The 25,448-nt window shown below is 41.5% G+C and overlaps 2 protein-coding genes across 7 annotated transcripts in view; both read right to left on the bottom strand.

Annotated features, from left to right (window-relative positions):
• Positions 1-4,325: 4,325 nt before the first annotated feature.
• LOC105932944 (cytochrome c oxidase assembly protein COX16 homolog, mitochondrial) lies at positions 4,326-14,327 on the bottom strand. Its single transcript, XM_012872283.3, has 4 exons — positions 14,170-14,327; positions 13,621-13,698; positions 6,124-6,192; positions 4,326-4,883 (listed from the first exon to the last, which is right to left on the bottom strand). The coding sequence occupies exons 1-4, from the start codon at positions 14,227-14,229 to the stop codon at positions 4,770-4,772; spliced, it is 321 nt and encodes a 106-aa protein (XP_012727737.2). The 5' UTR covers positions 14,230-14,327; the 3' UTR covers positions 4,326-4,769.
• A 3,808-nt stretch (positions 14,328-18,135) lies between these two features.
• The window catches only part of actn1 (actinin, alpha 1), a 72,755-nt gene continuing 65,442 nt past the window's right edge, over positions 18,136-25,448 (bottom strand). For 2 of the 6 annotated variants that reach the window (XM_021321352.2, XM_012872242.3), the window contains exons 15-22: positions 25,081-25,263; positions 24,812-24,946; positions 24,485-24,664; positions 22,806-22,952; positions 20,653-20,733; positions 20,276-20,341; positions 19,824-19,982; positions 18,136-18,641 (exon numbers count right to left, since the gene is read on the bottom strand). In XM_021321352.2, the coding sequence (XP_021177027.2) occupies positions 18,483-18,641; positions 19,824-19,982; positions 20,276-20,341; positions 20,653-20,733; positions 22,806-22,952; positions 24,485-24,664; positions 24,812-24,946; positions 25,081-25,263 (1,110 nt within the window). In that variant the 3' untranslated portion in view covers positions 18,136-18,482. Of the gene's footprint in view, positions 18,642-19,823; positions 20,342-20,652; positions 20,734-22,805; positions 22,953-24,484; positions 24,665-24,811; positions 24,947-25,080; positions 25,264-25,448 lie in introns of those variants that run through there. The other 4 variants (XM_012872243.3, XM_012872241.3, XM_012872240.3 and 1 more) reach the window with 3 other exon arrangements.

Below are 25,448 nucleotides of genomic sequence, written 5' to 3'. Positions count from 1 at the left end.
AACTTCAGCATTTTAATTTTTACTACTCCTCATGGAGTGTTTATCTGGCAGATTCATGCAATTGCACAGTCATTGCACATCGTTCTGACTGACTGAATGCTACCTGTCGTTTTTTGACTTGAACATTCAAATTTTACCAGATGCTAAGGACTATTTGCACACTTTAGCTTCTGAGGAAGTGTTGTTTGGTACACTCAACTGGAAAATTTGTGTCTTTAACTAGCGTGAAACCTGAGCCGATGTCTCACCATAAATTTCATAATGGTTACATAATATTCGATTCTTAAATTACACTTGTTTCCTAATAAAAGCCTAAGAAAAGTATGGCATGTAGGTAATTGTTTTTCAGCATGAACCCCGGTTACTTCATTACACTGTCAAGATTCTTGCCCAGTTATAGTTTTAAATGACTTTGAATTTTTTAACAGTGACCACAATTTGTGATTTAATTTTTTTCTACAAAGTTATGAACCTAAAACTGTCCCAAGGGGGACATTTGCAGCATCCCTCTTTTTCGCCCCTAAATACATTTTGTTGTGCACCTGGAGTCTAGGAGTACAGAAAATGTGTATGTAGTCTGTCCAGGTGCCACATAGACATCTTTATTTTGTTTTTGGGTCACATTTTTCAAGCCTTTCAGTTTTCTCGGTTTTCAATCAAAAGTGTTTGCTGTGTAACTGTTAAACAAGGCCATGGTCTTCCAGCTAACCAATTTCACAAATTCGCCATTTTTATTTCTCGGAGTGAAGGGGGAGGGGTGTGAAATGTCTCCTTTAGATTTAAAGAGACAGCACCAAAACGAGTTGCTCTCGGATGCGCCTGAGAACAGGAGTAAAAAATGGGAATGTGGGAGTAAATTAGCAAGTAATTCAGATCAAAGCATTGCAGTTCCATTTTATATAAACCACAACTGAATAATTTTAATGTGAAAAGGAAGAAATGAAAAGCATGACATGTCCCCTTTAAGCTAAAAAGTTTTATTCCGTTGTTTTGGGCTATTGTTCATTAAGCTTTGTCAGGAAGTCTTAAAAAGAAAAAAATAAGCCCCAAACTTAATTCCAGCCTAGTTTGAAAAGGAACTGAGCAACCCTGAGATACATGAGCGACCCAAAATAACTTCATCTTTCTGTCACGAAACTGAACGATCGTGATTCTGATTGATGAGGAAAACATCATGGTGGGAGGTAACGGCATTGGAAATGAATCCTCTTCTGGAGTGTTTGGGAGCCAGTTTGGGGATTTTTCATTCATCAAAAGCCAGAAGGAATAAAAGCCGACAGCTTTTTTTTGTTTTCCTCACACTAAGACTGCCGACATCTCAGCAGTGATGTCATGATCATGAAGAATCTGGTTTTAGTTGATGAATTCAAACTCACCGGGCTGGAGAGAAGAAGAGGAAGATGGATAAACCGTTGCATTCGTTGAGCTGGTTAGGTTTCCAGGAAGATGACACAGGTTGCTTAGAATTTGAAAGTTTCAGTTTTCAAGTTTACCTTCCACATTTTGATTAGCAAAACGTTTCAGAATCATCTTCTTTCCACTTCACAGTAAGGTTTCTCTGTGCGGCTCTAATCGCATGAAAGTCTGCCACATACATTGAAATTTGTGACTGCTGGTGAAAAGGAAGAAAAAGGGTTTAAACGCATTCACTTATGATAAAACATTAACTTTGAGTAACATTGTATCACATTAAGGAGTAATTAGGTCCCGTACTGGCAAGAAAAGCATTTTTTTCATGAAACATGTTTATTCATGACCTCATTAACAGATTTTGCCTCACATTTACTGGAGAGGACAACGCGTCACAAGTAAATGAAGCGACAGCCACAGCTGGAGTATGAAAACATCTGCAACGCCCTGCACTGGATTGACTCCTACCCATTTTCAGCCATTTACAGTAAATAATTCATCCTATTTTAGTTGTATTCTCAAATAAATAATAGAACAGCAAGGGGGATGGTTAATTAGGACTTCAGTCCAACATCCTAAGAGCGCGCTGAGGGTAGACAGGCCTTGTAGGCTCACCCACTTTGACCTCTGATGACTACACGCAAGCTTTTTGTGTCAAACAGGCCCCCAATGGGATGCATCATTTATTTCACTGCATTGCCCACAAGTGTCCTTCCTGTGGAGAATGAATGGATGTGGAGAATAAAGGTGGGGCTATATTTGGTGAAATTAAACAGTGGTTCTGAAAAGGAAAACTAAGTTTTGGAGGAAAAACTTTATTTCCCACTGAGACGTGGTTGCAGAGAAACTTCAGGAACTCCACAGCACATCAGCTTTAAGATGATCGGGCCGGAGAGAGACGGCAACCAGAGTGAAAGCAACTGGATCAGAGCAGATGGTGGGAGTTATGGCATGTGTCTGTAGTGGATTTCTGTGGACTCTGGACGTTAAACGGTGAGTTATTTATCTTCATCAATGACGAAGGAGCGATTACCCGTGTTGGTTCGATAAGGACAGACTGTGTGCCGTGACATCAGCTCACTTGTTGCCATGCTACAAACCCAACACCTCCACGCATCCGTGTCAGTCTCTGGGGATTTCAACAGCTCTCCAGACGACGCCCTAACACCGGGTCGGATGTTACAACCTGCTTCTCAGCGTCGCCTAAACACACGATCCTCATTTATCGCCGCTGAAACATTTGTTGCCACTTTGCACTGTGGGGCACCAGACAAGTTAGCGGCTTTGAATAGCCGTCACGTCACACACTAAGACTGCCGACAAATAAAAATACATGTCCCGTGTTGAATTTAAAAGTTTAATTAAAGCTTTAATTAAAGATTTCAACCCTCCTGAGCCACGGTTAAACTGGTAGAGTTGTAGAGATCCACAGCACACCATGAAACATGGTGTTGGTGGCGTTATGCTTCGGGCAAAGTTGGCCCGAACTGATGAGAAGACTCATGGATCTCATGGAAGAAAGCATGTTGGAGGATGCAAAAATATTTAAGGCTGGGACGGAGGTTCACCCTCCAGCAGGACAACCAGGCTGAACAAACAGCCAGAGCTACAACGGAAAGGTCCTGATCCTGTGTTAGAACGGCCCAAACCAGAGTCCAGAGCACCAGGAATGTGCGGAGAGGATTTAAAAATCTAGATTCATGGATGCTCTTTATTCCATTTGACTGAACTTCAGATATCCTGCACCCCTGCAGTTAAGCTTAGTGTAATCTGCGTCCCTGGAAAACTCAGGACCAGCTCAGGATCATCCATTAAACCCAGCGTTTCCACTGTTCCACATTCTCCCTGCAGGCCTGCGTTTAGACTGCGTGATCTGGTCAGGGCTCCCTCCTACTCATGTTGCACATAGAAATGACCCTTTTCCCAAATGCTAAATTCCTGATGCTCTTCGTCCATTTATAAACATTCCCACGCACCCAGTGGGGGGACATGAGAAGTTAAAAGGGAAGGGGAGATGCAGACAGAGGGAAGAATAGAAAGGAAAGACATATTTAGACAACAGGATAAGGATGGAGGTCTGTGAATAAAGTCTTTTTTTTTTATACTTCTCCAGACCTGAAAGACGCTGAAATCAATTTCCACACTTTTGCAGACTGCAGAAGAAGGCTTTCTGCTGGTAAAGAGTAACATTAAACACATTACTATGAGAATATAGAAGACATACAAAAAAAAAAACACCCAGCCTGACAGCCAAGCACCTTTAATAAGTACCTAAATAAGCGGGTCTGTCAAATGGATGTGTCAGAATAAAGACACAGAGGCCGCTCAGCCTGACGAACCGGCAGCGACAAAACGACAAAGTGAACGAGGTGCACTTCTGAGCGACCTGAAGGAATAATCCCCGCACACCTAAGCTGCCGATCGTTTTTTCCCCAGACGTACATCAGAGCGACTCAGAGACATCAACCTCAAAAAAAAAAGGTAATCCCAGGAAATGTTCTGGCGTGACGACGCTTCAGACGTTATGCACCTGGAGAGAGCGCTCGCCGCGGCTCATTTCAGCGCCGGTCGTCGATCAGCCGCGGGTCCCATATACGTACCGATCCAAGTCATAAAAAAAAAAAAAAAAAAATGCTGTTATTTTGTTTTGTTTGATGGGGGGGAAAAATGCATAAGTAATACTATTTTCCTAACAAACACAATCAATCCACTGCAGTGAGAAGTAATAACTGTCAGAGAAACAGATTACTCCTGAGACACGGAAAGCCTGAGGAAACGCTGAGCTCTTGTGTTATTTATTCCTTTCTATTTTTTAGCAGGTGAATCAATGCAATATCCTTGTAAACAGACCTTATTTGTGTTTTTTCCCCCCGTTTTTTTTTTTTTTTTGTGCCAAAAAGAGAAAAGGGAGAAAGTTCAGCTTTTAGGAAGAGCAGCAAGAATTTATTGAAACAGAAAAAAAAAAATAATAATCACATTTCTATCTCATTTCAGCTGGAGGTGAAATGCCACCTGTTGGCCGTTTGTTAAAACTCCTGATCAACCTGCTCTGTAGACCCAGGAACAGATTTTAGAGAATCAACACATTTTAACAGTAGAAACTTTTCAACAATAGTTCTGAATGTGTTACAGCCAGACAAAAAAAAAAACACAAAAAAACAACGCTATTTAGTCCAAACAAACTTTTCCAAACATCCAGACCCAACACCAGCCAAGGGCTGACATGCTGGTCTCAGAGCCCGGAGCCGCAGCAGCGGGGATAACCAGACATCCGTGCCGTTGTCTCCGCGGGCCCCTGCACTGTCTTGTGTGATCTTGTGTTTTCTGCGGTGCGTGTGCAGTGAGCTCCGTCCGGAGCCTCAGTCTGTTTTGCTCAGATTTCTGCGCTGCTGCTCCTGGTACTCCCTGGAGTCCTCCCAGGGACGAGGACCACGGATGTTTTTCCACTCGTCCAAATGAATTTCCTTCAACTTCTGCAAAGAACAACAACAGGGCAAAAAAAAAAAAAAAAAGGGATGAACTTCTTTTTCACTTCTAGATGCAAGTTTTCCCCAACACATACACACAAAAAAAAAAAAAAAAGATTAAGCTGCTACTATTCAGCAAAAGCATGTCAAAATAACCATAGAATAGGCCATCTATAGATGACTGCAGGTTGCTGGGGCTCATCTCAATAACTAACATCAAAATGTATTTATTCCTGTAATTCTATTCAGAAAGTGAATCTCATGTTATATATATTGATTACACACCGAGTGATGTATTTCAGGCCTTTACATCCATTCTTTTTGATGATTATGGCTAATTATGACTCCAGAATTCAGATATAACATTTAAATGTGCGCTGTGTACGTACAGCCGTCTTCTTCAGCGGTGATCTTTAGCAGCTTATCCTTCTTTTAGTGTGTATCAATGGGTGTATGACGGACTGCTGTCAACAGTCTGACCATAACTTTGCAGTGAGCCAACATTTCTGTTTGAAAAAATATTTCTTAATTGGTCTAGTCTCACCTTCAGAGACCTGGTTTTCATTAGCTGCGAGCCAAGACCGCCAGAATTAACAGGAATAAAAACGCAATCACTGTTTACTCAATCTATACAACGTATGGGTGTCACCGTTTTGAGGAAATGAACAGTAATCGCTGTTGAGCGTTTTGCTGTTTGTCTTTGATTTGTTGGTTTTACAGCTACACTTGTGCATCAAATTCCCGGTAGGCTGCAAAACTCCTCTGCTCAGTTTAAGCTACATCTGAACATCTATCCCATCCACCGTCTTCCCTGTCGGGCCGTGGGGCCAGCAGGTCCAGGAGGGACATCCCTTTCCTCAGCAACGTCCTCCAGCTCATTCTGGGGGATCCGGAGGCGTTCCCAGGCCAGACAGGACATAAAGTCCTCCCGGCGAGTTCTGGGTCGTCCGGGGTCTCCGCACCCTGCCAACCTCCAAAGGGAAGCACCCAGGGGCCATCCTGCTCAAATACCCCAACCGCCTTAACCGACCCTTTGCAATGGGAAGCAGCAGCGGCTCTACTTTGAGCAAAGTCTACTGACTGAAAAAGGCTACATGATTAAAAGCCATCACCCTCTGTGATTAAAACCTTTGAACCACAATCAAAACGTTGTAGGCAAATGAATTGTGCTACAAAGTAAGGACACCCAAGAGAGGTTTTCTTTCATCGACTCGTCCCCAGCATCTCTGAGCCTGGCTCTGCTTACCTCATACTCCTCCTCCAGTATGACTGTCTGCTTCTGTGCATTCACCTGAGCCTCCAGTGAAGGATCCAGCTGCAAGACGACAGAGGAAAAAAAAAACTGACTGTTTTTATTGGTGCAGCGAAAGACTTCTGCTTTAAAAAGGTTCCCTTAAGACATCATATGTCTCCTAACTTCAAATATTAATTCCTCTTTAGTGACATCATCTGACAAACGAAAAGCATTTCATAGCTACAGAGGAGCTATTCTCACCCCCTGAATTTGTTTTAGATTTAGACACTCTGGGGAAGCAAATTTGAGTCATTTTGTTTATTTTTTTTTTTAGTTCTTTACATGTTTGAAATAAACTCCTTAAACCAGGGGTGTCAAACATACGGCCCGCGGGCCGGATCCGGGGAATATCTCAAATGATATGGACACTACAATGGGAATGTAGGAGAGGAAGGGAAGAACAAGAAGAAAAAAACAAAAGGTGAAAGAAAGAGGAGATAAAAGGAAGAGAATGATAAAACAATTATTGAAAAAAACATGTACTTCGTTTAATTGAAAATATGCAGTTCCTATATTGTCCACGCGCTGTGTTTTAAGCAGATTAAGCTTCAGGTGTGACAAAATTTAAATAATTTCTTAAATTTTATCTGTTTGATGTATTTTGTCATGTAGGACAGTGTTTTTAAGTTCCAAAAAATGTGAATAAATGTTTTTCAGCATTGTACAATCACTGTGATCGGTTCTTATGCATAACGCACAAGTAAATGTTTAACTGAGTAAAAGTATTGTTGAAATTGCACATACTTTTCTTAAAAATGCTGAGGTTATTCATAATGTGTAAAAGTGAAATTAATTTAATATAAAAATCAACAACAAGTCCACTTTTATTAGTTCTATTTAATCTTGCAATGAGTTTACTCGTGTGGCCCTCTTGAGATCAAATTAAGCTGAACGCGGCCCCTCAACCAAAATTAGTTTGACACCCCTGCCTTAAACACTGAGGAGTTTAAGTAACGCTCTGGATATTTTTATAGATCATTGCTCATTCTATCTGAAAAAAGTGAGAACGGACCAACTTAAAACCTAATGAGACAAGGTCGTCCGCTTTCACGGACAAGGAGAGGATTAATTAAAGAAGCAGCCAAGAGGGCCATGGCAACTCTGGAGGAGCTGCAGAGATCCACACCTCAGGTCGGAAGTTCTTTTGACAGAAGATTTATTAGACAATTCTGGCTTTTTTGTAGAATGGTGGCAAGAAGAATGTCCCTGTTAAAACAAAAATAGCAGGAAGGCGTTTGTCATAAACCAACTGGAACCCAGTACACATGTGGAAGATGGTACTCTGGTCAGAGGAGATGAAAACTCAGCATTTCCCCTCCGTGCAAAACACCATGCAGGGTTGAAAACTAAGACTCGGTACACACCATCTCCACACTGAACCGTGGTGGTGGCAGTATAATGGTGTGGGGAAGCTTTTTAAATCAGCAGGGCCCCGAGTCCAGACCTTAATCCAGACGAGAATCTCTGGCAAGACTTGAACGTTGCTGCTCACAGGTGCTCTCCATCGAACACGACTGAGTTTGGATTCATTTGCAGCCGCCAGCCGGTAGAAACATCCCCTAAAACATTCAGTTGTGAAGGAGTTGTTCTGCTTCCCAATTAGACTCTAACCTGTCTGGGCCTGCCACACAAAATTCACCTTCAACCCACTGAAGTTTTTGGTTTAAATGTGACAAAACATGAAAACAAATTCAGAAGGAATGCAGATTTTTGCAAGTTGTGGAAATATGGGTGAGAACTAAGGACCTTCTATCAACAGAAAGTTAAGTCTCCCTAAAATTTTGAGGAGAATCTAATTCAGCGTTTAATTAGTCGCCTAATTCAACTTAAACAAGGCTATAAAAAAATAAAAAATAATCTGCTTCATTAAATCTTTATTTTTGTGGTCAGGAGTCCGGTCCAAAGCTATCAGGGGTTTTAAAAAGCAATTAAAACGCATTTTGGCCAAAGAATAGATCCGTAACGTTCTGATCATTACTTTTAATGAGTTCATTATATTTCACTGTAACGATGCTGAGGGTATTCTATGTGTGTGTGTGTGTGTGTGTGTGTGTGTGTGACTGATGAGTTTCACTATTCCATGACTGACTAATTAGAGCTAGATTACCAAGGCTAATAAATTATTTAGAGAATATTTTGCAGCTGTCAAACCGTTGAGAAATGAAAATCATACCAACTGTCCAACACCTGTACTTGACACAGAAAAACATCCACACGAAGCCACTAAAAGGTATAACAGAAAGGAGTCCGGCGAGGAATAAAAGCCTTGAAGTTCATCCCTGCCTGGAGGCCAAATCAAACCATTGAAGAGAAATGCAAATTTAATCACACTGGACTTAATCTCCGACAGTGGTTTCAGCATATATGGGATATCTGAGTGAGAGCGAGAGCTGGCTAATGTAATCAGCCGATACCAATCCAAGCAAAAACTGGAAGAGTGCTTTTAATAATGCGCGTTGTCTCGACTGTTTAATTATTCAGTGCATTAAATCAAGTGCGCAGCCACACATGCGGCAGGCGGAGGCGAATTTCTTCTCCACGGGGGGGTTGGAGAGGCCGTGTGTGCCGCACACACCTTGGCAGGAGGAGAGCGAGCTGTGCGTGTCTGTGGAGGGGCGGGGGGGGGGGGGGGGGGGTGCACAGATACAAGGCCTGGGGGGGAAACGGAGCGTTCATCCACCGACACTCTCCACCGTCAGCGGCCGCCTCACATGAACGGTAATAAAAGATGCCACGGCCATGCGGCTCCCACCCAGACGATTTGCATCAGTCTGTCAGCGGAAGAGAGCGCTGGCACCAAGATGGTAGCGGCTCCGAGTTACATAGCCCACAGTTTACCTATCCGGTGTCATTTACTCCAATATCAGCTCTTGTTTTCGTGTCCGGTACCTTTGGATTCTTGCTATTGTGAAAAGAAAGTAAAACCTCTTACATACTGGGGTTTATCCAGGTCTATTTAGTCTTTCCGCTTTTGCTTCATCTTGGAGTGTGGTTTTGTACCCCACAAACTTAGAAGTGACAAAGGGTGTACTTTGGCCAGAAACAGATAGAACCCTCTTAAATATTAGTAAAATCGCATCCCGCTGACAGATCTGGGAGGAAGAAAAAACAAAAGAAAAAACAAAAAACCAGACCACCATCTGAATCCTGATCCAGAGGAAGTCTTATCTGCATCCAGACTATGATTGAGCACATCTTTTAGCAGTTTGCGCTGATAGATTTTAAGGTGGAGCGCTTTGCTCTTGAGGACAAGAGCGGCAAGCCTCCTAAGAAAGAAGAGAGGAGAAAAAGACTGGACAGACACTGCAAGTTAAAACCTGTTGGTTTCTTGTGTGCAGAAAGGCCGAAAAAACATTAAAGGAATCATACTCAGTTTAAATCTAAACAGAGCCCGTGCTTTTAAAAAAAAAGTTAGCTTTTTTAACGCTTTTAGCCTAACTACATTGTACGTTTTTTGGTGGGTTTTTTGCACAAAACTTAGGAGTGCTCTGTAAACCGAGAATGTTGAGACTGACTTTAGCTTGTTTATGTAGTAAACAGCAGCAGCACTTACCCTCGATGGTGAGGGCTTTGTGACCGCTGTGTCTCAACATCGGGTACGCTTTAGGCTGCTGTGTGCACACGTACAGCAGAGCGTACACAATTGTGGAATAAGGAGTTAGGTTGCAAGGTGGATGTCTTTGTCTCCCAAAATCATCATCAAGAACTAGCTAAAGTCTCCCAAAACCTTGTAAAAGAATGTGCTGTGGATAAATCAAACTAAAGACCACCATTCCATCAGGTAATATGTTCCTCTTTTATTTGGCTTTTCTTATCCCATCAATTGAAAGGATGTGTGGGGATGATGAAATCAGTTTTCAAGATGATAATGCATCTTGCCATAAAGGAAAAACTGAAACATTTCCTTGAAGAAAGACACATAAGGTCAATGTCGTGGCCTGCAAATAGTCGGGATCTCAGTCCAATTGAAAATCTGTGGTGGAAGTTGATGAAAATGGTCCATGATAAGGCTCCAACCTGCAAAGCTGATCTGGCAAAAGCAATCAGAGAAAGTTGGGGTCAGATTGAAGAAGACTACAGTTTGTTCATTACGTCCGTGCCTCAGAGATGGCAAGCTGTTATAAAAGCCATAAGAGAAGCAACAAAGTACTAGTGGTATGTTGAAGTGTTATTTTGTTCGCTTCTTTTTTATGACTCCATAATTCTTTCCTCAGAATTGAGTGATTTCATTTCCCCCCCCTCTGCTTGAGCTAAAAAAAGAGACTGTTGCCGACTACCACAATGCTAGTTCTTGATTTCTTTTAGTGTTTCTTAAAGCCAGGGAGTTGCTACTAAAAATGACAAGTTTTGTGTGTCATGTCTGTGATCCCCCCCCGACAAAATGAAACAACTGAATGAACACAGTCAGAGACTGGTGATTCCATCATTCGTGCCAGGGGTTGTATGATTCCAGAAATAGATCAGAAAGAAAAGCTGTGGGGTCACCTTGTAGACAAAAGTGTCTTCACGTTTTGATCGATTTGGAGAGCCTTTGCAAGGTTGAGTGGACAGATATGATCAAGTCAAGATGCAGATAAGCCTTTCAGCAAAGAAGACTGAATGTTGAGACAGAATCTAAATGTGCTTTAATAAAGTGCTAGTTGAAGGACCTAAACACTTATACATATGTGGCATTGGAACATGGATGTGTTTCCTTTTTCTATTGCTTCAACTCTGACTTATGCCTTTTTTTCTTTTTACTTTAAACTGAATATGCACACATCTGGATGAGCGCGTAGCTACAGTGGACAGTGTCACTGACCTTGCAGCAATCCCTCATACCGAGCATGCATATGGCGACAGTGGAGAGGAAAACTCCCCTTTAACGTGATCAAACCGCCAGCAGGCACAGATTCAGTCATTTTGAACTTTGTTCTGTGCGGAGGATAATAGCTCCGCACAACAGATGTGACAGCAGATGTCACATCTGCAGAAATAAGTTATTTTTTTTAACAGGAACAAAGTTTTAAAGGTATACTATGCAACCGGGGTTGATTTTCCAGCGAGGCTCCCCCCAGAGGGTGAAAGTAAAAGTGCACTGTCATAAAGATGCTCAGCTGTTCTGGTTTCCCCGTCAAGTCAGGCGCGGTTGTTTTGAGCTTAGCAGACAGGCGAACACAACGAAAAGTGGAAAAAACGGCAGTACAAACAATGACTAACACAGTGAAGGTATGAACATCAGGGTTTCCCGCAGCGCTATCTTGCCGAGGCGGCGGCAGCCGCGGCTTGGCGCCGCCTCGCCAAGCCGCGGCTGCCACCGCCGCCGCCTCGCCAGTTTTATTATTATTATTATTATTTATTTATTTATTTTTTTATGTTGGCGAGACGCTACCGCCACTGCCTCGCCAAGCCGCAGCCGCCTCGCCGCGGTAGCGTCTCGCCAACATAAAAAAAATAAAATAATAATAATAATAATAATAAAACTCGATATGCTTGCATGTTTATTTGACGTTAACACGCGGTTCTTTGTTGTTGCTTTCGCGCGTGCATATAGTGAATGGCAGGGCAAAAACACATGGAGTTCTCGCCGTAAAGCGAGACTTCTGTGTGTGCAGGCCGAGAGCTCTTGCAATTGCAAGTGCGGTATTTCCCCCACAGACCCCCAGGGCGGCCGAGAAAACCTTAGTTCAACCTGAAATGACTCATTTAATCATCCAAAACGGTATGGAACACATTAATTAACTGAAAAATGTTGCATAGTATGCCTTTAAAGTGTTCTATGAGTGGTTGCGATCATAATCTTAATCTTAACAGGTACATTTTCTGTCCAGGTTTCACGCTCGTTTTGATTTCCTAAAATAAAAAAGTAAAAATATTAAATTGAGAGCAGCTTTAACAAATGTTCAGCCATACTGAAATAAAGTTTAATTGGACAAAAAACATGACAGAATTAAACAAATGCATATCCTACATGAAGACATAATCAACAGGCTAATAAGTGGGCTCAAATTCCAGTCCTCGAGGGCTGGTGTCCTGCAACGTTAAGCTGTGTCTCTGCTTCAACACACCTCATTAGCAGAACTGTGCACAGCTGGGATCCATCCGAATACACTTATAAAGCGAGGACTTTTTAGCCAAAGCAGAAGTGCATCAGCGGTCACCATGATAAGTGCTGTCCGAATAGTGCAGACAGTAAGGAAGGAGGTAGGAAAAGTAGCCTGAATGCTCCCTATCATGGTTCCTTTAGGATAGGAAGCTTGCGATGTCCCTTACCCGGGCTAAGGAGCTGTAAGGAATCCCACAATCCCTTGCGTTACATGATGGATAAGCACAGCCAACCTCACGTATATTAACAATAATGTCCGGAAAGAAGAGATCCAATGGTGTAACAGCAACGTTTTAAATCAAAGGAAGAAATGAAATCAGCAGCTGTGATGTGACGAAATATATATATATATATATATATATATATATATATATATATATATATATATATATATATATATATATATATATATATATATATATATATATATATATTTTTTTTTTTTTAGCCTTGAAAATTAAACACAGATTATTCATGTTATAAACCTTTATTTTGCATATACATTTGTCTAACTTGCGTTCTTTTGCAGTTCTTTTTCAGAAGGCTGTAGGCCTGGATTTCTGAAATCGGCATAGCAGTCCAAAGCTCTTTTCCTCACCACGATAGTGTTCTTAATGTTGACCTCATGAAAGGGTAAGGAACAGTGGCTAGGAGGTATAATTAGAAAATTTCAGAAGCAGCCTTTGACTACCTGCTAATGAGGCAGTTTAGCCATTTGATTCAGCTGTGTAAGGCAAGGAACAAATCTAAAAGTTGCAGAACACCAGCCCTCAAGGATTTGAGATTTTAGACCACTGGGCAAAGTGATGCGTGACATCATACAGTACTAAAGAGTTATTTCACAAAAATTATGATAAATGAACACAAACTAGCCCTTAAAAACGGAATTAATTCCGTTTTAATGGTGAGAGCAGAAGTCCTAACTAGTTCTTGATAAATGTGAACTTTTGTGAAACCAGAAAAGTGGCAGTCATCAGTAAGCTTGGATTATAACAGTAAGCCAAGTGTGAGCAGGCGTTAAACAGTGCATCGCTGCAAAGAAAAACAGGCCAAACAGCACATTTAGTTAGTTCTTCTCTAAACGCAGACCCCTTTTAAAAATGCCTACTTTAAAAGTTTCTTCTATTTCTAATGCTAACAGTTTTAATCAAGGATGACAAAGCAAATTCATTTTATTTTGTTGTTACTGCGTTGAAAATGAACTCGAGATCGGCTCAACACGAATCATCCCTGCATAGTTAAGGGCTGCAGTTACACTTCCAGCCACCAGGAGGAGCATTCACGCTGGTAACGGGGCTACACGGCGTTTGTTATGAAACGTGTTCAGTTTATCGCTATAGGAAATGAAATCACTCGGTACAAACCCGTTTTCTGATCTTCTGAGCATCATAACGGATCTGGGCAAACTCCCGCAGGCCAAAGGAACCGCCAACGACCAGCAACTAAAAACAAAACACAAAAAAATCACAAATGTTAGAGGAAGCCATTCGTTTTGTTTTTCACAAGTAATACTTACGCACTGCACAAAGAAAATCACCAGTTCACACAAATCTAGAAAGTGTCATTTTGATGTCGTTTACGTTGATTAGTTAATACTAGTGCTTATGTCACATATGTCTCTTTTTAAGGCATTAGTAGCTTACAGCTTGCAACACAACAAAGACGTAAAGATGCAAAATGACACCAGATTTACATGTTTTCGTTTCGTTTTGTTTTTTACACCTAAAGGATCAAACGTAGCACGCTTTCAGATATGTCAAAGCGGGAAATAATAGCATAGTTACGACGTCTAGTGTATAAATGACAGAGTTATATGACGAGTAAACTGAGGTACTTTATTCTAACTAGCTAGCTCACCTAAAGTCAGGTCGCGTGCGTAAACACCTGTGACGTAAGACCGAGACCTTCCTTACCAGCATGGGGACTCCATATTTGACCGTTTTGTTTCTGTGCAGCGTCTTCAAGTTAAACATGACTTCTTTCTTCAGCTACATGTCCCTCTGTTGTCAAATGTTGAGAAGGCAGGTCACAGCTTGCGTTTCCTTCTTGTGTCCGACGTGAAAAACCTTCCGGGCAGCGACGATGTCGTGGTAAATAGTTCCGGTGGTTGTCTTCTCCACAGACATGAATACGTAGACGCCGCGTTCTCGGTTGAGAGGCGTGCCGACAGAGCGGCCATCTTAGGTCAGACCAAGCGGCAGTCAGACAGAATACAAATCAGTTCAGGTAAGTGGTGCTTTGTGTTTTCAGACACTCTGAATCCGGTGAATTCTCACCCGATTTCCAGATAAATTAGCTGACTGAAGACGTCACCCCTTTAGGGGCTACATGGGACCAATTGATTGAATTAAAAGATTGATTGTCTAACTTAATAAATAATTTCGATCTTATATTGACAGTCAGCAAACTTCCAGAGCTCCGTCCCAGGATGCCCGACTTTTGCTCGGCTTATGGGTGCGGAAATAAAAGGGCATTACAAACCAGATCCCGGGGAATTACCTTCCATAAGTAAGATTTTATGATAGATCATCCTCATACCGATGGAATCGGAGAAAAGTACATTAAACACCCTGATTTCTAAAAGATCTGACTGAGGATATATATATATATATATATATATATATATATATATATATATATATATATATATATATATATATATATGTGTGTATGTATAGATAATAGATAGATAGATAGATAGATAGATAGATAGATAGATATAGATATATATATAATATATATATATGTATCGATAGAGAGAGAGAGATGTGTGTATAATTTGTGTTTATTATATTGATATGTAACTGAAAATATATAACTGTGAGTATATATATCATCCCGTTAGACTTCAGTTTAAGTTGTTTTTGTTCTGAATAAATATGTGTAATCTGTCTGAAAGGTCACCAGCATTGTGAACATATGATTTAAATTAAATCTGAGCTGCCTCCTAGTCATTTTGACAGCAGCTGTCTGATCTGTGGTCTGACCCAAGATGGCCGCCCTGTAGGCACGTCAGCCCAGCAGCCCGCAGCATACAATGGGGCGTCTACGTATATGATGTCTATGGTCTTCTCGTCTATTTTGGGTAAGTCAGCCGGGCAGAGGCTGTGGCTGGAGTCACACATAAGCAAGCTTCACACACAAAAAAGCTCTCTTTCAATTCTTCATGCGATTTCTTATAATACAAAGTAACACGTTTTATTCTAACAATGTGCAAGTAAAGATACTTGTAAAAGTATTCATTCCCCTTAAACGTTTTCACATTTATCCCCGTTATAAATACAAACTTCAATGTTTTTAAGGCTATCGTCTGATACCAACGGAGAGTAGTGCCAAATCGTGTAGTGGAAGAGAAGCAAATGATGGCATTTCAAAAATGTTTTTTATTATTATTATTATTATTACTGCAAACAAGTCCAGGTGTTTTTGGACATGTCTCCATTAGCCTTGCAAATCTACAGACTGATATTTATGCCCCTTCTTTGGAAAATAGCTCAAGCTCATTCCTATGGGATGGAATGTGTCTATGAGCATCACTTTTCAAATAGCCAGAGTCTCAATTGAACTTGTGTCTGAGGAGCGGACTGTTGTTGCATTGTACTATAAATGGATTGCTATCTTTTTGGAAGCCTCTAAAAGGTTTACCTGAGAGCTGTGAAAAAGTATTTACCTCCATACACATTTCTTATTTTTGCTATTTTGTAACATATTGTTTCAGATAATCAAATTTGAATCTCAGACAAATAACCAGAGGAAATAGAAAATGTAGTTTTCAAATGATTTCATTTAAGGAAAAGAAGCTAAACTGACCTGTACCTCTGGAAGAGGAAAAATGACCCCTTTGTTAAAAGATGTTCCCCAGCCTCCATCCATCCTCCCATCAACTCTGAGCAGCTAAGGTCTCTGCTGAAGAAAGAATCCCTACGGCAAAAATGTTGCTGCCACCATGTTTCTCCCTGGAGAAAATGTTCAAGGTGATGTGTAAAAGGGGGCTAAATACAGATGCAGGCCACAGCTTTGTATTATGCATCTTCCATTCCTCAATCCCATGCAATTTATGCTGGAGTATTACAAACTATTATGGCACGTATGATTGTAATGTGATGAAATCTAAAATAGTTCAAGGGTTATGAATACTTTTCAACGGTTTTGCATTTGCCAAAGAATGTCAGAAATGCCACACTCGGGTAGAAATTGATGGTTGTTTGTGTTTACTGTAAATTCTGGAGAGAGAAAAAATATTGTAGCAAAAAATATATATATATATAAACTTTAGTTGTCTAGGCTGTTCAGCATTACTTTCTAACTGGCTCTGATGTAAAATTAAGCACCTTTCAATTATATATGTACGTATATATATATAAAAAAAACCTCAGTGGGTTTTAGAGAAGATTTGATACTGGACATTGCAAAATGTTTCAGCCCACTTCCAGTTCTTCATATTGTAAAATTGTACTATAAACTTCAATGTATTTTATTGGAATTTTGTTTGAGACAAAAAAAAGTTCTGCAATGTATAAAGTGATAGGAAAATGCAATGTTTACTTTTTTCTTTTATATCAAGTCCCCTGTGCACTTGTATGCAGTCTCCATTACCTGATGCTCTTCATGGAAGTGTGAAAAGATAGAAATTGTTTTTTTTTAAAAAAAAAAAAGGGGCTGTAACATGTATTATTGACAGTTCACCACAAGCCATGTAGGGGAGACAAACATGAGAAGGAAAGCTGCTCTGCTCAGATGACACCAAAAGCTTTCCAACCAACACTGCATTTTATCATGAACACACCATTCCCACCATGAAACTTGGTAGTGGCAGCATCACGGACTTTGAATTAGTGTTGCACCGATACAGATACCAGTATCGGACGGGGCCCCGATCCAGCACTAAAATGATGGTATCGGTATCGGCGAGTACCAACAAATAGGCACCGATACCATTTTGATGTTTGTATGTCACTTAAATGCAGCCTTCTCTCTCCTACCTATTATTATACATGTTATATAAGTTCATGAAAGTTGTACTATTTTGGCATTTGAGAGCCAAAACTCAGGGTTTAAAAGAGATTATTCAATTATTAATGTCATTTTACTGTCTTACTGTTGCACTATTGTGTTATAATTTAACAAATGTTGCACTATTTTGGCCTTTGAGAGCCAAAAGTTTATTCAACTAATGTCACCCATTACAGGTAGGCAATAAAAAGTTCTACTACCCTAAGTAGTATGCAGTTTTTCATATACACACACACACACACCAATTTCAAACTGATGGTATTGGTATCGGCCAATACTGCACAGCCAGGTATCGGGGCCAAAAAATAGCATCGGCGAAACACTAGTTTTAATACTTTTACACTATAGAGGAAGTTGGAGGAAGCTTAATGAGGATCAATCCTGGATTCAAATCTGTTAGAAGCAGAATTAGTAAAGGTGGATGTTCATCCTTCACCAAGATGACAATATGAAGTTAAATAAAAACATTTGAATGTGTTAGAGTGGCTCAAAGTCCAGACCCAAATCCAATTAAAGATCTGTGGGGAAACTACTGAATACAAAAACCATTCCAGATTTGTTTGTTAAAACATTTGAAAAGGGATCTTTTGCATCTTTTCTTCCCATTTACAACTGTGTGCTACCATTTGACGGTCTATTACATAACACCAGTACATACATTGAGGGCCTCAATTATAAACTGTATGAATACTTAAACAGAGTTCTGTATGAAGTTAGTCTTTGGTTGGTCCCCCCCCCCCACACACACACACACACACAGTGATTCTTTTTCAAAAATTCACAAAGTATAGGCTTTTTTTGTCTTTATTACAATTTTTTTTGTCTCTTTCAACCACGTCAAGAAAAATACTTTTTTTTGTTCAGTATAATAAAATATGTTAACTTTATTCATTTTTCTGAAGAAAATAAATGACAAGAAAAAAAAAGAAGAACATTTTATCTCTCCCTCTTTGTAAACCTGGAGAGTCGCTGCTTTGCATGGAAAAGCAAACACAAAAGAGACAAGTGTGAGGGAGCGGTGAGGAAACTGGACAGGTGGGGGGGGGGGAGGGGGGAGGCATGATGACACAGAGGATACTGACAAAAACATAAGGCCTGAAACATACAAAAAAAAATGAGCGCAGCTGGACAGGAGAATCGTGATGGTCGGAGCACGTGGCGGTGAACAGAGCTGGGAGGGGTGGTCCCGGGTCAGGACGACTGACAAGAGTGTTCAGAGGTCGCTCTCTCCATATAGAGCCGTAGAGAAGGACATGTAGTCGAGGGCTCCGGGGACGCCGTCGGGCCCGGTGTAAGGGGCCATGCGAGCGATGCAGTACTCGGCCTGGTCTGGGGGCAGCTCTCGACGCAGCTCGTCAGCTAAGATGTAATTCTGCAGACAGCCAGAAAAACTGTGTTTCAGCTTTGTTATGCGAGGGCAACAGCTGTGATACAGCAACACAGGGTGTGCGCAGCTGATGGACACGTGAACAAACAGATGAGATACAGGAATAAGCACACAGCTTTATCATTATTATGCCATTTAGAAATAATAACACCCATTTAAATATACTGCATGCATTGTTTATTTAAACAATAAATACATCCAGGAACCCTAATTTACAATGATTAAATGTATTATTATTAATTATTATTATTATTATGCAATGTCATTTCTATGACTAAATAAAAACATTTATACAAATTGGAAAAAATAGCTTTTCCCCCCCCTTTATTTTTGGGGACATTCATCTCTTGGAATGGATCGCAATAAATCCAGTTAGAAAGCCTGACCAACACAAGGTAGTCCACAGTTATGAAGTGGAAGGAAAATTATACACAGTATTTATTATTATTTTTTTGTTTGTTTTTTGTTTTTATAAATAAGCTTAAAAGTTCAGCATGTAAAAGTACAGCATGTTGCCAAAACCAACACTGGATTTTACCCTGAACGCCCCATCTCCACCATGATACACGATGTGGGCTGCATCATGCTTTAGAGATGCTTTTCATCAGCAGGCACAGGGAAGCTGTTCAGAGTTGATGGGTGGATCTAAATACAAGGCAATCCTGGAAGAAAATCGACTAGAGGCTACAAAAACATTGAGGGGTAGTGTTTCACCCACCAGCAAGATATCGACAATAAACACGCAACTACAGCTACAACTGGAGGGTTTAGAGCCAAGGATGTTTATGGCCTCTTCAAATTCCAAATCTGTGACAGATGTTCACAGTTACCGTTTAATGTGAGTTTGAGCAATTTCGCAAAAGACATTAAAGTAAGGTTCCCAAAGATTTACAGCTTTATATGGAGGTAAAAGGCGGTTCTGCAAAAAAAATGGATTTATAAATACGACATACTTTTCAGACAGTTTAGCGAAAAAATAAATAAGTCGAAAACCACTTGTTTTCTTTCCACTTCACACTCTGTCCCATAAAATCCCACTAACATTTTCCACAGCACCGCATCTCCCCGAGGTCGTTTCTCTCTACCTAAATCAACTCGTGCTGCAGGGGTACGTTGGGGTTTCTTAGTAGCTTCAGGTTGTTTTCAGACAGCCCTGCAATACTGTACCTTGTCCCCAGCGAGGACCTTGAAGGACGCCATGACCTGGTCGGCTGTGTCCGTGTCGGCCGTCTCGCGGGACATGAAGTCTATGAAGGCCTGGAAGGTGACGATGCCCATTCTGTTGGGATCCACTACGCTCATGATGCGGGAGAACTCGTTCTCACCCTGGTGGTGGCAGAGAGGTCACATGAAGCTGCTATAGTCACAGATATCGCACACCAACCACTAATTAAGGCCACAAGATGGCAAAATGTACACATTCAATTTCACGTAGTCTTAAACAGATTTCCATGCATTTAAAAGAAGAATTTTTCAAAAAACTAAATACAACATTAGACATCCAGATTGTCCACTGTTTCCAGTTTTGAATCGCATTAGATTTATATCCATAACCAATTCCAAGTGGTCCGGGCACACACAATCACAATTTCATACTTGCAGAGTACTCATTGCTTTACCAGGTTGTAACCCATGGAGATAAGGCAGGTTTTGAAGTCGTCTGCATCCATGATTCCTGTTCTCTTCTACAAGGTCAGCGATGGAAAAAAAAAAAAAAAACAGCAGCAGCAGAGGAGAAATAAAGGAGAGGAAGGGAAAGGAAAGCACAGGAAATCAGGAGAAGAAAAGGTGGAGTGATTTAGAAATTAGGCAGGAAATCCACAACAGTCCAGATTGTGGACGTTGCAAGGTGTGGGAAATTATCAAGTAAGGTCAGACAGGGGGCGTAAAAAGGCAGAGGTAGGAATAAAAGAGGAAAGTGCAAGAGAGAGAAAAGAAAAGAAAAAAAAACATCAGTTAATCCTCTCACTGCAGGAGTGTGGCTACGATCAAATACCTGCGCGTCGTTGGCGATATCGAAGCCCAGGCTGATCAGGCAGGCCTTGAACTCTTCCGCGCCTAGAGTGCCCGAGTGGTCCTGTCGTGTGGGCAGGCCAGAGCCGGGTGAAGAGAGGCGCCGTGGGGGGGCAGGGGGGGGGCCACAGGCCATGCAGCAACACATACAGCCGAATCAGTGATGGCGAGGGGACGGTGTGGGGGTGGTGGGAGGAGGTGAGGGAGGTGTAGGGCAGGGTAGGTGGAGGAAGTGCACCATGCACGGGGGGGGGGGGGTGAGGAGGAAAAGAAGGTGAGGGTGAAGGGAGAGGACCATGCACAAGAGACAGAAAACAGAGAACACAGTGCATATGGATTAGGACCGGGCAGGTGAACACATGGTGGCAGCAGTGCTGCCATGCTGGGTGAGGGCATTCAGAGGCGTTAATGTGCAGTGTGGCAGGCGGATTACAGGGCCTCCAGGACGGCTTATCCATATCGTCAATGGCACACAAATGTAACAGCACAAACTATGAGCTAAACAGGCAAAAATACATGATTTTCTTTCAAAAACAGATAGAGATGACTCCATTAAAATGCCTTAAAGAAAAGTCAACATCCATTTCATTGCATGTCGGCAGAATATGTAACAAGAAAAATTAAGTTAATGATTTTTAAATAATTAAAAGCCCAAAACCCCTCCTTTAAATTACTAGACAAGATTCATCGCATCATAATTAATAACAAACCAGATTTGGGAACTTCATATTTGTTTTGTTTTTTCAGATGATCCTCCGTTGGCGTCTATGGACCTATGCTCTTCAGCACGCCTTGGATCCGTTCATGGTCGCGCGTGAAGTGCCAGCTCCTCTAAGTCTGAGGCCACGGATTTAAACTGGTAAAAGGTGGATCATTCCCCCTAGTTAGGGGGTCAGCCTCCATCTCAAGCAGAGTTCAAGTATCTTGTTGCCTCGTTCGTGAGTGAGCTCGGCTAGAGTGGGAGACCGTCGGATGGCCTGGGGCCTCATTCCTTGAATTTCCAGCGCAGTCAATGTTGCCACCCTCACCTATGAATCCCGACTGCGACGACGAGGTCCTTGAAACGTTTAACATTTCCTTCTTAGTTTCCACGCCGTTAAGCTTTACATTATAAACTTTCCCCTCACTATTTGATCTTGAGTTACTGGTTTTTAGTGAGTTGCAGTTTAGAAGGATGCTGGGTTGCTTTGTCATTTAAAAAGCCTGATGTAAGGACTTCTGTGTTCTGAGGTACCCTGGATGCGTCACACCTGCTCCTAAAGAGGGCGGAGCAGACTTACCTGCTCTTGCTATGTACCATGGACTCTGAAATCCATGAGGGTGTTTAATTTCATAGTGTTGACAGTGTTTAGTATATAACCCCTTTGTTCTGTTTAGTGGTCTTATTAGACACCGTTTAAGTTTCTCCTTTGTCTCATTGCGTCAGGCATGCTTGTTGAATTTGGGATTTTCTTTTGACCAGCAGTTCTGTTTAGTTTTTCACCTTGACCAACTCATTTGTCTCTTTTTGCCTCAAAAAACAACTTTGGAAAATTAACCCCCCTTTTTGGGGACTTTATCCCTTGCTATCCCATCGTCGGCCTTGATTCTGCACATGGCCGTTTCCTCCAGAGGTTGGGCCTTAGACATCAAGAGGACTTGCTCAAGGACGACTGGGCATTGGATCTAGATCACGGTGGGGGTGGGGTTGTAATCTATCATCCTTCTGGCCTGGGAACATCTTGGGATCCCGTAGGATGAAAAGACGTGTTGCTGGGGGAAGGAATGTTCGGGTCTCCATCCTGGGCCTGCTACCCCTATAACCTTATCTCAGATGGATGGATGGATGAGATCAGGTTGTGGAGGAACATACTGTTAAAAGGAAACACCTAATTGCTAGAAAACAAGTACGTGACTTTCATCAATGTTTCCGAGGATGTAACTTACAATAGCCGTCACATTAGAATTTAACTACAAAAGGCCATTTCACATAATATTTAAGATGAAATTTACCAAATCTCTACATTTTTTAGATTGTTCCTTAACCGTAACAATTGAAGTTCAGAGAGTATACATTTTTGAGTTTTGCAAGTAATTAGCCCCCCCCCAGCTCACTGTAACCGCGGCTCTGAATCTGCACAGTGACTCAGTACTGACCCTGTCGAAGTGGTTGAAGGAGGCCCGGAACTCGTTCAGCTGGTCCTGGCTGATGCCCTTGGCGTCTCGTGTCAGGATCTGGTTCTCGATTTCGTTGATGGTGCGGGCGATGGTGGTGAGTAGCTGCTCCCAGCCCACACGGATGTGCTGCACAGCAGAGAGAGCGAGACAGACGAAGGCATGAAGCGGACACGGATGACGAAGGAGTTTCACAGCCAGGCTGGGGTTTGCAGTTCAGTCTTTGTTTTTGTAGCTCGCTTCATCTATTGCAGGGCCTGAAATTTACTACTGATTACAGGGCAAATATTCCTGACAGGGTCAGTGACAGGATTTTCTTTCTTTGAGAAAATCCTTGTCATAATATTTTCGGCCCTGTAATTGCTCCTATTGCTTCCTATTGTCCTGCTGTATGCAGAATGACACCAGCCTATTAACCATTGTCTTCAATCTCTGAATGCTTTTCAGCCACATTTACACCACTACGGCTCCTTTTCTTCTCCAGCTTTTTCTCTTTCATGAAATTCTCCTTTGTTTTGTTCAACAAAAGTAAAAGTAAAAAAAAAAAAAAGACTTTCACATTTTGGGTAAATAACTTCCTGGTAATTTACTGGGATTTTATGTGACTGACTAAGAGAAAGTTGCCTATAATTGTGCAGCGGATGGTACATGATGCAATAATCACTCTTTACCCACCAAAAAAAGCAGAAAAGTCTGGATTAGATTTTAATCCATTCCCCTTGAATCAATACTTTTTAGGACCACCATTTCCCAAAACGTTTGTACCTTCTTCTTTGCAGAATAGCTCAAGCCCTATGACATTGGATGAAACGTAAGAGGCAATATTCCTGCCACAGATTCCCATTTGGATTCAGGCCTAGACTTTCAACCATTCTAATGCATGAAAATGCTTCAATCTAACTGCTTGTTTACCACCGTCCTGCTAGACATGGAGCCTCCACCCCCAGTTTTAGGTGATTTGCAGCCTCTTAAGGGTTTTCAGCCCCTGTATTTAACTCCATTCTCTGTCCAAGTTTGCTGCATCTTGAATGTGGTTTTGTGGCAAAGTGCAAATGGGACTTCTTGCAGCCTTCTTTTTGCCACTCTTTCAGACAAGCAAAAATAGGCTGGATATAAATTTGATGGTTTATTTGAAAACCATACTTAATTTGCCAAGTAATTCACAATTATGCCCTGCTTTCTGTTGGTCTATCATGTAAAATCTTAATTAGGAATAATACAATTTGGGATTATAATGTGACAAAATCTGAAAACCTTTAAGGGGCATCAATACCTTTGTAAAGACTTTGCAGACTTTGTCTGCCAAATTCTGTTTTAAAGTCAATTTGTTTCCATTAAAGAAATAAAGGATAAGAAATGGGTTACATAGGTCAGTGATAATTTGGGTATTTAAAAAGTGTGAGTGTTTATGGACTCTTTCTCTTGTGTCCCAGGTTCCCTGCATGCTGGATGTGAATCAAACGGTCAGAGGAATTAGGTTTCGACCGCTTGGTAAACAGCGTAGCAGTTTAAGCGAACTAACTAGCTGCCTTGTGCTGTGTGACAAACAGTAGAGCAGGAATGTTTGCACATAGTCATTATTTCAGCAGAAATGAACATTAGGAAAATGTGATTTGGACTGTCCGAATGGCAGTACGTGCCTCCTCCTTTGTCATGTTTACCTCCATTGTGTAGTTGGTGTGTTTGTTGTCAAAGATGAGAGCTTCTTGAATGAGTTGGTGGTCTCCCTCCAGCTGGTCGATCTTTGGCTTGTAGTTGATGATGCTTTTCTCGTATTGGCGGAGGTGCGTCAGTTGGTCCTCCAGGGTCCCGTGCATTTCGATCGAGATCCGGCCAATTTCCTGTTCAGGTGGCGAAGACAACCCAATAAGAACTATTAACAACAGTTGTCGTCTTTTACACCCTCAACCGTAATTTTCTGTCATAAAAGACATTTATTCTTGTCTCGAATCAGTTTTTTTTAAAAAAAGGGGGGAAAAGTTGGCAACCTCCATCTTGGTCTGGATCCAGGGCCCAATGACGTTGGCCTGTGTGGCAAACTGCCTGCGCAGACGCTCGTTGTTCTGCTGCCGGGCGTGTTCTTCGATCAGAGCCTGGTCGCGCTGAGGCACCAGCTGCCGGACCTACAGATCACAGAGAAGTTTATTACGAGAAAAGGGGGAAAAAAAACTAACTTCCTGTTGAACATAAAACATGGATGAGCCATTACTCCGTCTTATGTGAAAGAAGAAGAACCTTTATGTAGTAATTACATCACCTTGTCCCACTTAGCATTGATCTCCTGGGGGTTGATGGTTGTGTACGGGTTGGTGCCGGCCATATTCACATGATAGGTCTGCACTATTTTGGCAATCTCATTTTGGATGCCCAAGATGGCCAGGCGCTCTTTGTCAGCCTCTGGCAGTGTGGCTTTGAACTGCTCGTGGGCTGTGCTCAGTCCCTGACAAACAAGGAAAAACACAAAGAAACAGCATAGCTTTGAAAAAGGATCGACTTTCTTCCTCTTCTGTGTACAAAAGTTAACCAATAGGTTTTTTCATTATTTTGTAGAGGCAACATTAAAACATATACATTTAAAACACTTCCAATGCAATACCAGTAACATATAGTCCTCTTTACTGAGAA

Source organism: Fundulus heteroclitus, chromosome 19 (genome assembly GCF_011125445.2).
Source record: "Fundulus heteroclitus isolate FHET01 chromosome 19, MU-UCD_Fhet_4.1, whole genome shotgun sequence".
NCBI lineage: Eukaryota > Metazoa > Chordata > Actinopteri > Cyprinodontiformes > Fundulidae > Fundulus > Fundulus heteroclitus.
The sequence above is the reverse complement of the archived record's forward strand: the minus strand, read 5'-3'. Positions and strand labels throughout refer to the sequence as shown.

Excerpts from the sequence above, each read along its gene's own strand:
- LOC105932944 (XM_012872283.3), bottom strand. The coding sequence starts at position 14,229 with ATGTTTAACTTGAAGACGCTGCACAGAAACAAAACGGTCAAATATGGA. Across the intron at positions 13,699-14,169 it reads AATATGGAGTCCCCATGCTG|TTGCTGGTCGTTGGCGGTTC; the intron begins GTAAGGAAGGTC and ends TTTTGTTTTTAG. Across the intron at positions 4,884-6,123 it reads TACTGGAGGAGGAGTATGAG|AAGTTGAAGGAAATTCATTT; the intron begins GTAAGCAGAGCC and ends TGTTCTTTGCAG.